The 14746-nt window shown below is 36.9% G+C and overlaps 1 protein-coding gene across 4 annotated transcripts; it reads left to right on the forward strand.

Annotated features, from left to right (window-relative positions):
- Nucleotides 1–4151: 4151 nt before the first annotated feature.
- Nucleotides 4152–11485, forward strand: LOC131957157 (carbohydrate sulfotransferase 15). 4 transcript variants are annotated; one of them, XM_059321887.1, is made up of 10 exons: nucleotides 4152–4324; nucleotides 5053–5231; nucleotides 6088–6209; nucleotides 6732–6793; nucleotides 8074–8293; nucleotides 9071–9184; nucleotides 9766–9925; nucleotides 10344–10497; nucleotides 10667–10814; nucleotides 11230–11485. In XM_059321887.1, the coding sequence occupies exons 2-10, from the start codon at nucleotides 5164–5166 to the stop codon at nucleotides 11412–11414; spliced, it is 1233 nt and encodes a 410-aa protein (XP_059177870.1). In that variant the 5' UTR covers nucleotides 4152–4324; nucleotides 5053–5163; the 3' UTR covers nucleotides 11415–11485. The 4 variants fall into 4 exon arrangements, with proteins under 4 accessions (XP_059177870.1, XP_059177873.1, XP_059177872.1 ...); XM_059321890.1 differs by having other exon boundaries at nucleotides 5053–5213; XM_059321889.1 differs by lacking the exon at nucleotides 4152–4324 and adding an exon at nucleotides 4361–4373.
- The last annotated feature ends 3261 nt before the right edge of the window (nucleotides 11486–14746 follow it).

Consider the following 14746-nt stretch of genomic DNA (forward strand, 5'->3'; position numbering starts at 1 on the left):
TAAATGCTAGCTTATCTTTTCCCCAGTTCCAGACTGCCAGACTTTGGATCAACAAGGAACCAATCATACATGAGATGAAACACCGCAGTCGTTTATTTATTTATTTTTTTAAAAGGCTATTGAACTACGGGAATAAAAATAACGTTTAAAACTGAAATTAGTTTCATTAACTTAACCAGTGAATCTTCTGGTGTGTTCGATGTACAGTATTTCTTTTTCTTCCCTTTTGCCCCCTGCTGCACTTTGTTTTTACAAAGTGTGTTATGTTGCATCTTAATTTATCTACGTTAGTTTCCAAAACAAAAATTTCTCGGCAACAGCAAGAAGTAACACGAAGAAAAATAAGATAGAAAAACAAACAAACAATAATACAACCAATTTGAGCATTATTGATACAGTGAAACCGTTGAAACCGATGATACGCCATGAGACAATGCTAGTTCGTATCTTATATATATATATATATATATATATATATATATATATATATATATATATATATATATATATATATATATATATATACTGCGGGGAGTGGGGGCTCTAGTATATATAAAAAAATTGTGCAGCTTGTTTTTAATAAATACTAAACAGATCTGTAAATTGGAGTTTGTAGTTTTGTAAAACTTATCGGCCTTATGTCCAGTCGGCGTTTTTGATGTCAGGTCTTTTTTATTTTATTTTTATATTAGAACTCAATTTACATCATTGGTAAAATTAAAGAGAAAGCATAACAATTTTAGAATGAGGAGATCGATGCGTCGATTCGCTGAATGGCGCAGTCGGATCATACTCACTAATCCGCTAACCCGGGATTGGCCAGAACTGAAGTCACGTGTGACCCGTCAGTTTTTAGATGATTTAACCAGAAGCTGTTCACAATGTGACATCTGGTGTAGTACGTCGTATGAAAATAATTTTTGGTAAAAAATGGAGTATACTTAGCAGCGTCGGTGGTGTAACGGTTAGCATAGTTGCCTTCCAAGCAATTAGACCGGGTTCGACTCCCGGCTGACGCATCAGATTTTTTAAAATTTTATTTTTGCACCAGCGTACCCATGCCGTGCGTTGCTGCGGTCTCATGATAAAGGCTGACGCAATATTTTAGGAGATTTTTATCAATGCGTTACCAACGGTGTATATTTAGACTCGTAACCTTTTTTTCTGAGTTATATATTGTAAACGATGCAGGCACTATATTTCTTGGTGGACAAACATAGTGCTTTAGGGGCGCCTAATTTCATTACGTGAACGATTATTGTAGCCATAGTGCTCACGGGAAAGCCAGGGGGTGCCAAATCGCAATTTACTGAGGTGCCGCAACAAATTCCCAAAGTTTCCTGGATGGCGATCGGACTAATGGTGTAGTCATGCATTAAGGACCGACACCCACAGCCACACCCACAGTCGGACCGATGGTGGGGTGGCACACTGATCTACCCCACCGGATGACACCCGACCTACTGACGCCACTGAAGTTTAATGTCATTTGATACACATAGTCGAATCATCAGTCGCCTTTTAAAGTACAGTCTTTTGTCAGGCAATGGACTTAACTTACACCATTGACTCTTCTACCCAAGGGTTTGAGTGTGTAGTGTGACTAGCTACAAGACAGAAACGAATGGAGATTCAAACCCCCTTACAATCCCAAAACTGTAACAAAATCTGGGGGTTATCTCACCCATGCGTGACGATAATAAAAAATCGTCACGCACCAGTTGTTTGGTACAAAATGAGTAGGGGAATTTTAGCAACAATGTGCACTGTTGCTATCAGGTAGCTATCAATGGTGTATGGAACTTCACTAAGAACGAACTTAATTCACAAAATAAAGTATCAACAGTATGTAAAGTCGTATACATAACCTTCGGTTTGTCATTTGAGTTTATGAAGATTCGTATTTACTAAATAAAGAAGAAGAAAACATAAATTTTATAGCTTTTAAGTGCACTGGCAAAAAATGTAGACGCATTAAGCGCTGAAATGTGTAATATATTTTATAGGCGATAAAGCGAACAATTTTTATACATTTTAATCCTCAGTGAATTTAAATGCGCAATAATGTAAAGGTTTCTTTATCTGCCTGCAGAGTTTCTTCCAGGCACGTCTTCGGGGGGGGGGGGGGGGGGGGGGGGGGGGTCTGTCTGTCCGTCTGTCTGTCTTTCTGTCCGTCTGTCTGTCCGTCCGTCTGTCTTTCTGTCTGGGTCTGTCCTTCAGTCCGTCTGCCCGTCTGTCTTTCTGTCCGTCTGTCTGTCTGTCTTTCTGTCCGTCTGTCTGTCTGTCCGTCCGTCTGTCTGTCTGGGTCTGTCCTTCAGTCCGTCTGCCCGTCTGTCCTTCTGTCCTCCGCCCTTCCCTTTCGTCCGTCTATCTGTATGTCTGTCGGTCCGTCTGTCTGTCTTTCTGTTCGTCCGTCCGTCTGTCTGTCTTTCTGGGTCCGTCCGTCTGTCCTTCAGTCCGTCTGCCCGTCTGTCTTTCTGTCCGTCCGTCCGTCCGTCTATCTGTATGTCTGTCGGTCCGTCTGTCTGTCTTTCCGTCCATCCGTCTATCTCTCTATTTGTCAGTCTGTCTTGTGGGGGTTTGGAAAGTGAGTTGAAGAGCAGTAAGAGCTTTAGTAGAATGTTATGATACCTACAAAAATTGACATCTTTTTGTACCCAGGGCTGAAATAGTTTTTCCAAAGACGTAAGTTGACCGGTAGCGCCTAATTATTTTAAACATAGCCTGTGAAGTCATTTTTATTAGCTCTCCCTAATGTGGCTTTAGATAGTTTTCTAACACGCATTGGTCATTTCTGACCACTATTTTATGGAACCTGTTCGTATTGACGAGAGGTGGCGTAGATATGTTTTAGTATGACCGCAACGTTTGTTTAAATTCTCGTAGAGTTCAGTTTAGCCGTATGTAACGGACACCTATCTACCAGCCAGATAGATGGTGAACGCTCCCGGATTCTTTCTTGGGGTTATATGCAAATGACCTAAAGCCTAAATGAATGAAAACTAACTCAACAACTCACTAGGGCTCGATTTTCAGGTCTAGGGAAAACTAGTGAAACTATTGAAGTTAACAACTCATTCAATCTGCATACAACTTTTAATAAGTGAACAAAGTTGTGGCAGAACACTAGGTTAAACAAGATAAAATATTTAGTTTAGAAATAACAAAACCCAATTTACAAAGCGTAAGAATAAATACTATCACAGATTCTAACACTTTATAAAAATAGCCACAGTTCACATAACACTGCTATAGCATCAAGAATCACTTGGCCACAAGTAATATAATACTAGGATACTTAAACAACTGAATACTGCACGGCAACACACAGGACTTATGCTCTCTCACATTCAACTGGTCAAAATGGACTGCCTCGAGACACCTGTGGGCGATCTATTTATAGACTTAGGTAACATGGAAGGTCACCTTCAGATCGTAAGACCATTGGTTGAGGTGGTCATCTGGTCTGAAACAATCAATCATCTCTCGATGGAAAATTTCTGAGTCTAAGACTCTCTTAGTAAGACAGCGGAAAAAAACCGGTTGTTGCACCACAAACCATATATGGTATTATAACAATGTCAAACTAAAAAATAAAACATTACTAGACCTAAGTAGGTCACACGTAGATATAAGTATACTTATAAACTCCTCAGTTTGCCGATCTTTTAGTGCAAATGTGAATGTTATGAATTGAAGTTAACAAATAGTCATCAGTGGTGGCATGTTTTTTTTTTTTTTTTTTTTTTTTTTTTTAAAGGGTTCCTGATACAGCTCATAAATGTCCATCCTTTATTTAAGTTATCCATCTTAGTTTTATTTAGTTTGTGATCGGTTTGTGTAACTTTTGTAAACCTTTTTCCATACGAAGATGTACGAATAAATATTTTGTAGTCCTGCATTTACGTGTAGGGAATTCCTAAACAACAAAAACTACATTCTATTTTTAAAGTTTCGCATACGTGTTACCGCTAAGGTCACATGCCATATTGATATTTTATGCCTCTCATTTCCATTTTTTTTAAAGATACGGGGCATATTCGTGACATTTGATCCGAACGTTGTAAAGACAGCGAACAAAAAAATTCTGTCCCTGGTGTGGTCCTATTCAGACCTACATGAAAGGCGGTAAGGGGACATTATCTGAAATATTCTAGCTTGAAATGATGTTGCGTCGCACCGAGGAATACTACAGTGTGTTGTTCGCAGGCATCTTTAGCTCCGAGCTTAAGCGTGTACTTTACATACGACGTGTCAGTCAAGCAGAACACTACGGAATATTCTAGAGGCGGTTACAACTACTTCAAGGCTAGGCTTGTTCATGGTAAGCGTATACTAGTTGCTTTAACCCGCTATATATATTTGGTTAAGAGGTATTTGTTAAATTAAGATTTAGATCTTTTATTAGGTTTAAATTGTATTAACATGAATCGTGTTATATTTAAGAATACTAAAATACTTTTATTTTACTTCAAGGCTAGATATCTTGACTATACATTACCTTTCATAAATGGAAATCACGTTATTCACATCTATCTATCTCTATACTACTAAAACTCAAATTTGTTTACATGTTTGAATATTTATTTGTTTGTTTTTTTGTTTGTCTGATTGACTACTGGAGAGAATCTGCGCTATGTGGAGAGCTGTAAAATAGTATGTAGGTAGAGAACAATTTTTGTTTTCAGACAGACTGTTAGACCCACGCTCAGCTCATTCTGTGTTTTCCCAGACAAAAACATGTCTGAGTTGGGAGGATACTGGGCAGGTGAAGTAGAGTTGACCTGTTTTTGTGACCTCAGTAGATGAAAAGATTATGTTGTCAGACGAAGTCAGTGTTTTTAAAAGACAAAATCGTCTGAGGTGTGTCGCCTTTTTGAATGTGGGGTCTGGTTATTTTGTGATGATTAGTGACAGACGTGATGTTATTTATGGATGACCCTAGAAACCCACAGTTATCTAACTAGATAACGGGTAGTCTAGTTCTAAATAAAACACAAAATTAGACAAAACGGTTTCTTACATTGCACATTTTCTCTTATATTTTTTTAGAATCCAAGTATTTACACATGGACAACCCTTGACCTCGGGTGTTAATTAATTGAAAATAATCTCGACCAGAGATGAAATGAGACAACCCGTTTTGAACTACGCAAGAAAACAATGGCATTGGCGAAACGAAGATCACGTGGGATTTGCATCAAGTTTATGAGGTCCGTCAATAGGCATAAGTAAGTTGTTACTTTGGCTAGGTAAGTGGTCATGTAGGCTAGGTAAGTTGTCAAGTAGACTAGGTAAGTTGTCAGTTAGACCCTGTAAGTTGTCAGGTAGATTAGGTAAGTTGTCTGGTAGACTAGGTAAGTTGTCAGATAGACTAGGTTAGTTGTCAGGTAGACTAAGGTAAGTTGTCAGATAGACTAGGTAAGTTGTCAGGTAGACTAGGTAAGTTGTCAGATAGACTAGGTACTTTGTCAGGTAGACTAAGGTAAGTTGTCAGGTACACTAGGTAAGTTGTCTGGTAGACTAGGTAAGTTGTCAGATAGACTAGGTTAGTTGTCAGGTAGACTAAGGTAAGTTGTCAGATAGACTAGGTAAGTTGTCAGGTAGACTAGGTAAGTTGTCAGATAGACTAGGTACTTTGTCAGGTAGACTAGGTAAGTTGTCAGGTAGACTATTTAATGCGCCACCTCTTACAGGTTGCATAAGTTATTTTATATGTATTTTTTATTACAAGAGAAATTGCTGGAAGATATTCTTCTTGAAATAATATTAAACCTACCTTGTTAACTGATTACATCATACTACAGATAAATATACTACTATAAATATAAACAATTGCTTTATACAAAATAAAATAAACGTTCTAAATAATATGGATGAAGTAAACATTGAAAAGGAGTATAGTCGAAAGGCAAAGTAGAGGTCTACTGGTCGAGTCGATAAAGCTCGTCGTTCCTTAACCAATAAGAATCGAGTTCGAATCCTCGGGCAGAATATGCTTGACATAAACATCAAAATTTATTTCTGTTACGATTGAGTATGTTTTGGTATGGGAAAGAAAAAGAAATATTTTTTTTTGTGTTTAAGGACATTAAGGACCTGGGTCCTACTGTTGTCTGGAATGGTCCTAGTCCTAGTCAGCTTACACCTGTCGTGGCCTAATGTCTCTCGTATGACCGTCCAAGGGAACAGAGAATACGACCCTCCAGGTATTTGGTTTTATCGACATGCTCTTAAAACATAATTCAACCACCAACTACATTTGGCTTGTCGTTGTGCTCTTTAACATAAAATAATATTTTATCACCATTATTATTTAAATGATTCTATTACCAATGAATTTAATTTTTGATATAAAGAAATGGAAATACACTAAAATCAGTGTTTCTTCCAGACGTTTTCTCCGGAGGGTGGGGGGGGGGGGGAGGAGGGGAGCACTTGAAATTTTCGAGGGGGGACTAAAATTTTCGGGGGGGGGGGGGGGCGGACACTGTTAAAAGTATATATTTTCTATATAAATTCCATTTCGTTGGGGGGGGGGGGGGGTAGACTTTCTTCGCCCCCCCCCCCCTAAAGAAATGCCTGGAAGAAACTCTGACTGAAATAATCTTAAAATAGTTGGTCACCAATACCTCTTAATCAATATTTACATTTATTTAACTATCTATAATTTATTCGTAATTTATTTTAATTAAAGTGTAACCATGTTCTCATTAACAAAACAATTTCAGATCCTCCGTGTGTAGACCGCTATTCCACAATATTTAACAGAGTCGAGGATATTTTTTGTATAGTGAGTATCACAGTATCGAAGACTTAGAATCTCACAATCTATCGTATAACAGATTTTTAAAAACCCATTAATTTTATCCTGCTGGGAAGGAAGTTTTATAGGACGGGATACGTGACGAATTCAAATTCTATAATGGTATGCCTGCTGCGAGGTTATGTTATAAAGCGGCGCAATTCATGCATGCAAACCTCCTGTTGCGAACGTTTACATTTAAAGCCAAGATCCCCCCCCCCCTCTCCGCACCCTTTCCCAAGCAACTTTCTAATTAAAAAGTTTACGGGGGCCATTAAAGATTTTTTGTGACCTGTGTTGAGCACTGCAAAATATTTTGACTATTTTAGGTGCAAATAAAATAAAATTTTAATTTCAGCAGTCTCTATTGAACTTTGATTTAGTGTCCTTACTTTATTTACGTGTGTTAGTTTATTGAAAACAGTTTCTTCGTGGTGGCATTGCCCCCCCTCCCCCAACCCCCCGAAGAACGTCTACCCCCACCCCCGAGCGAAATGGAATTTGTATAGAAAAATTATACTTTACTAATACCAGCCCCCCCCCCCCCCCCCCCCCGGAAAATTTAGTCCACCCCTTCTCCTTCCCTTTCCCACCCCACCCTAAAAGTTTCACGAAAAACGTCTGAAAGAATAACTGATTGAAAAATTAAGCATCACAACTCTGTCATCCTCCCGCCCCCCTGCCCCCCCCCCCCCCTCCCCATCGTACCCCCGACTAAAGTTTTTTAAGTACCCTCGGCAAAAATATCTGAAAGAAACACCGACAAAAACATTACACAGCCTCATAAGAACAAACAAAAAAAGAGAAAGTGCAAGAAAAACTTGAAGACTTGTCTGAAGGACAATTTCCTACACCCCCCCCCCCCAGTCAAGGACAGCAGGAGGCGCCAAGCCCGGCTTTACAAAAGCAAAGTGTAATTCAACACGGGTTGTTTTTTTTAGTGTGTTCTGGTTGTATGATATTATGTTTCAGTCAAAAACTGTTTTATTTTATTTTATTTTATTTTATTTTATTTTATTTTATTTTATTTTATTTTATTTTATTTTATTTTATTTTATTTTATTTTATTTTATTTTATTTTATTTTATTTTATTTTATTTTATTTTATTTTATTTTATTTTATTTTATTTTATTTTATTTTATTTTATTTTATTTTATTTTATTTTATTTTATTTTATTTTATTTTATTTTATTTTATTTTATTTTATTTTATTTTATTTTATTTTATTTTATTTTATTTTATTTATTTATTTATTTTTTGCCATCAGAACTTGCCCGCGTTTCTGCCACAATTCAAGAATCCGTGTTTCTACGATTATTTTCCCATGGGTTTAAAAAGGCTGCGCTGTCTACCATACTTTTATATCATCGGAATGGACAAAAGTGGTACTACGGACCTCCATGCTAGACTAGTCAGACACCCACTCGTTAAGGGCAACTTTGGAATATTGGGGAAAGAAGCGCAATTTTGGTCCTGGAAAAGATTCGGTATGTTTGTTTAATTCTTTCTTGTAGGAATGTTATTTAAATCTTTCTTTACAATCTATAAACGTTATGTTATTTAACTCTTTCTTTACTATCTTTAAACGTTATGTTATTTAACCCTTTCTATACTATTTATAAACTGTATTTTACTTTAACCTTTAACGGAATGTTACTTATCCCTTTCTTGACTGTTAATAAACGGTATGTCATTTAACCCTATCTGTACTATCTATAAACCAGTAGCGTAAGCAGGGGGGTTGGTGGGGGGCTATAACCCCCCCCCCCCCATGTTACTCTCTGTAAAAAAAAAATTACTGTCATAATACCAATAATAATACCAATAATACCACTGTTACTTATTTAAATCTATTTCTGAATCAGTATATATGTATAATGGTATTTATATGTTTAGAACAGTCTTCTAAAAACTGACGCTATGTTTACTCTGAGTTGGTTATCCCCCCCCCCACCTCACCACCACAATTGTGTAGAGCGACATTAATGTCCCGTTCGTGCCCAAAGACACATGAGGCAGATGAGACATACTGCGGTCAGCGCTAGAATTGATAGTGTGGTTAACACTATGCCCAGCCGCCTTTCATTTCCTTAAAGTGAGTTAGGTACCCATCAGAGCTGGGTGAACTCAGGGACGTTTACTTACTGGAACCCAGATTCGAACTCGAGACTTTCGTGTTAGCATTCTACCTCTCTACCGCCACGCCGTCCCAATTTACCACAATGCATCAGCTAAACCTTATACCAACCCACTACCACTGACAGGGATCATGATAAAACAGAGTGGCGATATGAATACGACACTGGACATGTACATGGAGCTGTTTGCACAAACTGCTGATGCCATTGATAGACAAAACAATACGGAAATTATTACAGGTGAGTTCAGGTAAGGACAGGTAGAGGAATGTGGGAGTAGCAGGGAGGAAAGTAAATGTTATGTGAAAAGTGTAGGGAAAAGTGAAGGTAGTGTGAAAAAAGTGTAAGAAAAATTGAAGGTTGTGTAGAGAAAGTGAAACTGATTAGTAAAAAAAAATGTGAAAAAGAGTGTAGTGAAAACAAAAGGTAGCGTAGGAAAAGATAAAGTTGATGTGACAAAAAGTGAACTAAGTGTAGGGAAAAGTGAAGGTAGTATAGAAAGTAAGTGAAGGAAGTGTAAAGTAAAAAGAAAAGTAAATTTCGAAAAAAACAACTGTAAAATGTTAGCAATTAAAATCGACGAGAGCCTGATAAAAATTCAGAATGTCATACAAATTATACATTATAGTGAATATTTATAACATTTAATAAACTGATATAAATATACATGAGGTTTGTTTTATTTTGGTAGTCTAACAGTTACGTACATTATCTTTTTTTCTGAATTAGTAGGTTAAGGCAAACTTTACATCTCCCAACCTGTGGGCCTATTTTGTCTAATTACGTGTTTTCTCTAAGATTGTAACATTGGTTCCTTGCAGGCGACGCCTCTCCTATGGACTTCTGGGACTTCCGGGGCTGGCCCATGATCCCCCAGAATAAAGGTTTCAGCGAGGCTTGGGTTCTGACGCCCCACTTTTTAAAGTACATTTACAAAGGGGCGCCCAAATTAATTATACAGTTCAGGGAGCCTATTGAAAGGTGAAAACTATGCATTAAAATATATTAAATGTGAGGCTAGTTATAATACAGGTTTAAATATAATCTCCACGACAGCTTAAATAGAGTGTATCTTTTTCTTTGCATTTGGCATGTAAATAAGGTATATTGATGGTCAGCATTTTGCTCCTCTGCCATCATTATATTCAATGTATAAAACGGTTCCGAGTGGACTATAGTATACATCTTTTATGAGAGAATTATTTATATTAGGTAAAACTAGCAGAAGACTTTAAAACCCCTCATGGAATCAAACAACGGTGCAATAAAACGCATTAAATCTATTCCAATACCACTCAATGTTGAATTAAAAAACGTTGTCAAAAAACCCTCATTGTTAGGTATGATACAGTGATTTTAAAATCAATTTAATTTTCAAATATTACAAATATTTCTTCAGACTATACTCCGACTACATCTTTATGAAGTACGGCACGAATCCTGTGGAGTTCCACACCCACACACTACAAGCCATAGACATGATGAGCGCCTGTCTCAAGAACCACTCCATCAGGTTCTGCTACTTTGATAACGGCATGTACCAGAAACTACCGGTAATTTTCCATTTCACGTAACTTCAAACAACGTTTTTTTCCATATGGGGAATTGTTGTGACATCTAACCAAATCCTTGTTGTCACACGTGGAAGCTAATATTGATTTCTATAACTCTATAAAACTACGCAATATAAGGTTCTTGATTTGATTTATTTTTCAACCCTAGGCCAGAGTCCACGTCGGGTGCTACTCGGTGTTTCTCAAAGAATGGTTTCGGGTTTTCCCGAGAAGCGCATTTCACGTGACGCGCACAACTGAATACAAAAACGACATGGAGGGAACCCTGAAGGGTGTGTTCGACTTTCTGGACATACGTGAGTACATTTTTGCTCCATGGGAAGTAGCCAATATACTCTCGTGGGGTGTTGGGTGGTCCATTTGTAAAAGCTGCACAAGCAATGTATCATGTGAAAAAAAAAACAGCAACTCATGTGTGCATTAGATAATTGATGAAAAAAATAGGGACAATGAAATCTTGTTATTTTTAGAGTTTTAACATAAGTCAGCTCAAGACAAATATAATGCGTACATTTATTCTGTTAATGCTGCTATTCTGTTAATGCTGCTATTAAACAAAGAAAAAAGATACATTATTGTTGTGATTTTGTTTACAAAGTAGACCGTAGCTGGCACAATGTTTACCAATTTAGGAACACTAGTTTGATTTGAAATGTATATGTCGTGTTACCTATTTTGGCGCCCTAAATAGATTTTATTTTACCTCTACAGCCCAGCCAACCAAAGCCGTGATGGAGGACATTTTAAAGATGGGAAAACATCACGTGACAGACAAGAAGGGCGTGGCACTTCCGGAAACAGTGAAAGTCTTGCGGGAGTTCTACGCTGATTGTAACAAGGAAACGGCTGAACTGCTGGGAGATGACCGTTTTTTGTGGAAGGACCATTACTCTTGATGTTTTGTTGAGTGTTGTATTTTCACGGTTTTCTCCCTTTAATATAATGACATTGTGCTGACGTTTTCTGTGGAAGGGCCACTACTCTTGACGTCATTCAACATTTCCTTTTGTTGGGATTATTTTATTGTAAATAAACATTATTGTAAATAATAGCAAATAAATCGTTTCAATATAATGACTTGTAATACCAGTGCCGGCGCAAGGTTATTTAGCGCTCTCGGCAAAACTACTTAAAACGCCCCCTTTCATACTTAATTACTAAAACATATGTATAAGAAACAATTAATTAAAAGTGACATTATAATTTTGTATCAATTGCATACACGTCATAAGTAGACATCAAAATCAAATTTTACTTGCCTCCTTCGTCTCAAAAGTTTGTACTAAGTCCGAGTGGCGTAGCGAGGTCGGGTGTCACCCGGTGCGACACTTAATGGTATCACCCCCCAGAGGCGAATCCTTTAGGAGAGGGTGAAAAATATGAAAAGACAATTAATTAGATGATTAGTGTACGACGAAGACTGTATGTCTACTAACATTAAGTATTGCAATCTACAACGGCTACTGGTATATTTGTTTTTCAACTTGATAATGCTAAAAATCCTACCAAATTATTTTGTTTAGAACTTAAGCTCTAGATCTATATAATTTTTACAATAGCAAATAATAACTTAAATGTGTATTTATATGTAAGCGGTCAACCTAAGGTGAAGGAATTTGAAATTAATGTAAATTAAGCAACGAATTATCTCCCATTTGAAAATACCAATACCAAAATTTTATTCAAGGGAAATAACTCTCACAAGAATAGCTAAATCAACCAAGTGTAACTAAGACATGCTTAAAAAACACAATAAAACGGTCTAAATTTTATTACGTAATAATTATAATAAATCTTTTATATTACTTATGTAATCTTGTAAAAACGATTTATTTTACTTATTATATACTTAATTGTAGCTTTTGTTTGAAAGTCTAAAAACGGTAGCTTTATTATAACATATGTCTATTCAATTTTTATGACAAACATTAAATGGTACTTTGAGTCTCACTTAGTGGGTAACATTTTATATCCCTGATACTAAGGGTCGCCGTTCAAAAAAAGCGAACACTGATGACTGTTTTAGACATTGCAAGAATTATTGATTACATATAACAAAACTATAATTTGAAAAGAATCAGTTTACGGTTAGTTATAAATTCCATCCTATTTATATTATATAATATCATATATTAATACTTTAAGAGTGGTAATATTGATTTCTGAAAAAAACTTAAGATTTTTCAACTAGAGAACGCCTACATTTCTTTGTAGTGTGTACCGTACTGAATTGAAATCATCTAACTTACAATAAACTCGACAACTCGATATATTCTACTACATTCGTAACACATATCAAACCTCGATATTTAAATATAACTAGACTCGATGCTACAGAACTGTGACACCAAGCTCTACAAACGATACTCCAAATCAACAACGATTTCACTGGACCTACTACTACACTTTAACAGTCAATATAATTCGATACCACAAGAATCAATTCTCCCGAACTCCAGAACTACGATACTTCGTCACATGCATTCTTATTTCTCTATTACCAATCAGATTCCACTAGATCTTCAACGACAAAGAAGCCAAATAAAAATTATGATACATTAACACTTTGATACTTTATACCTACGAAACCATATTAGCAATAGCCTTCTGCCGTTACTCCCAAATCTAAACGATTCATCAAAACTTACCAAACAAGTACAATACTTTGAACACCCCGTCATTACAAAACTATACACCAGGACAGATTTCTAATTCAAAGTCAGAGAAAACGAGACTTACACGCCCTATTCAAATTAGATAACCGATTGAAATGTACGAAATTTTATTACGAACTTATTTAATCGTTTTCTACATCAATAATGTGACACCAAATTAAAAAGGCAAAGTAACTGGTAAAAAGTGCCCCGACCTTTCCAAATTAAGGAAGTGGGGTTGTATTTTTACCATCGCGAATAAATATAGGCCTAATTTTGGGGTGGGGGCGCAAAATTGATAGTTCGTCCTGGGTGCCGAAATAGATCGCATCTCCTTTATAAAATGTATTAATTATTAGGTACTTTTTGATAATAGCCATTAAACCTTTTGCGCCCCCCTAGAGATGGCGCCTTAGTCGACCGCCTAGTTCGCTTTAAGGTAGCGCCGGCCCTGTGTAATACTTTTTAGCGCAATTTCCATACTGACAATTGCGATTATTAATTCGTTATTTAACTCTTTGTTCAGAGCCTCATTGTGTCTATGACAAAATATATCTTAAAATTAAAAATGGTTTGTACGAATTCAAAATTCTCTTTAATGTGCAATCAGATATTAACTTTAATACAATTACACCGCATGTTTCATAGTAAATCGACGAAAAAAATGAATTTGCTTTGTCACTTTTAATTTTATTTATTTCCTGGTTTTGAAAAATTGGTTGAGATAGGATAATAAACAAAATGTTAATAATTTATCACTGTAACTTGACTAGTCATTAAACCGTTTTCCAATTTCTTTAAAATTCTTCTTCTTTTTCTGAGATACAGAGCTTACTTAGATCGACGAATAAAACATTTTTCTTTCTTTTTCGTTCTTACTTTTGATGTATGGTATTGCGAGTCAACCTGCTCTATACCAGGGTCAGAACTTGGGTCTACTAGGTTCATCAGCCATGAGCTTTACCAACCCCAGATTATCTTCCAGGCATCTCTTCGGGGGGGGGGGGGGGGGAGGCTCTTCCCCCCCCCCTCATTCGAAGAAAGTTTACCGCCCCCCCCCTCCCCCCGAACGAGATGGAATTTATATAGTGAACATACACATTTACTAGTGTCCGCCCCCCCCCCCGGAAAATGTCGACCCCCCCCCCCCCGAAAATATCGAGTGCCCCCCAACCCCCACCCCCCACCCCTCCCGGAGAAGAAAAAAGTCTGGAAGAAACACTGACCAACCCTACCACGCATTCTGTTTCTATGAATCAATAGACGCTTGGATACACACATTCTTTAAAGTGTAGTTGTTGACTGTGTTTATTAAGTGTTGCTTAGCTTCGTAGATCTAGTTGTGTTCGGGTTAGCGTATGTATCTATTGTTATTATTGTTGCTACTCACATTGTTGATTTTAAGTGTGAAGTTTAAAATAAGATGTACTGTTAGTGTCTAAGTCTTAGCGTTTGGAATTGGGTTCAAGTCACCATATTTCATACGTTGGTATTAATCTAGTCATGCTAGTATTTGTATCAATTAACGTGAGTTACTTAGGTACCCATCAGAGTTGGGGGACTCAGTGGCGGTC

Source organism: Physella acuta, unplaced genomic scaffold, assembly GCF_028476545.2.
Source record: "Physella acuta isolate Inbredline_101_S28 unplaced genomic scaffold, ASM2847654v3 ptg001214l, whole genome shotgun sequence".
Taxonomy (NCBI): Eukaryota; Metazoa; Mollusca; class Gastropoda; family Physidae; genus Physella; species Physella acuta.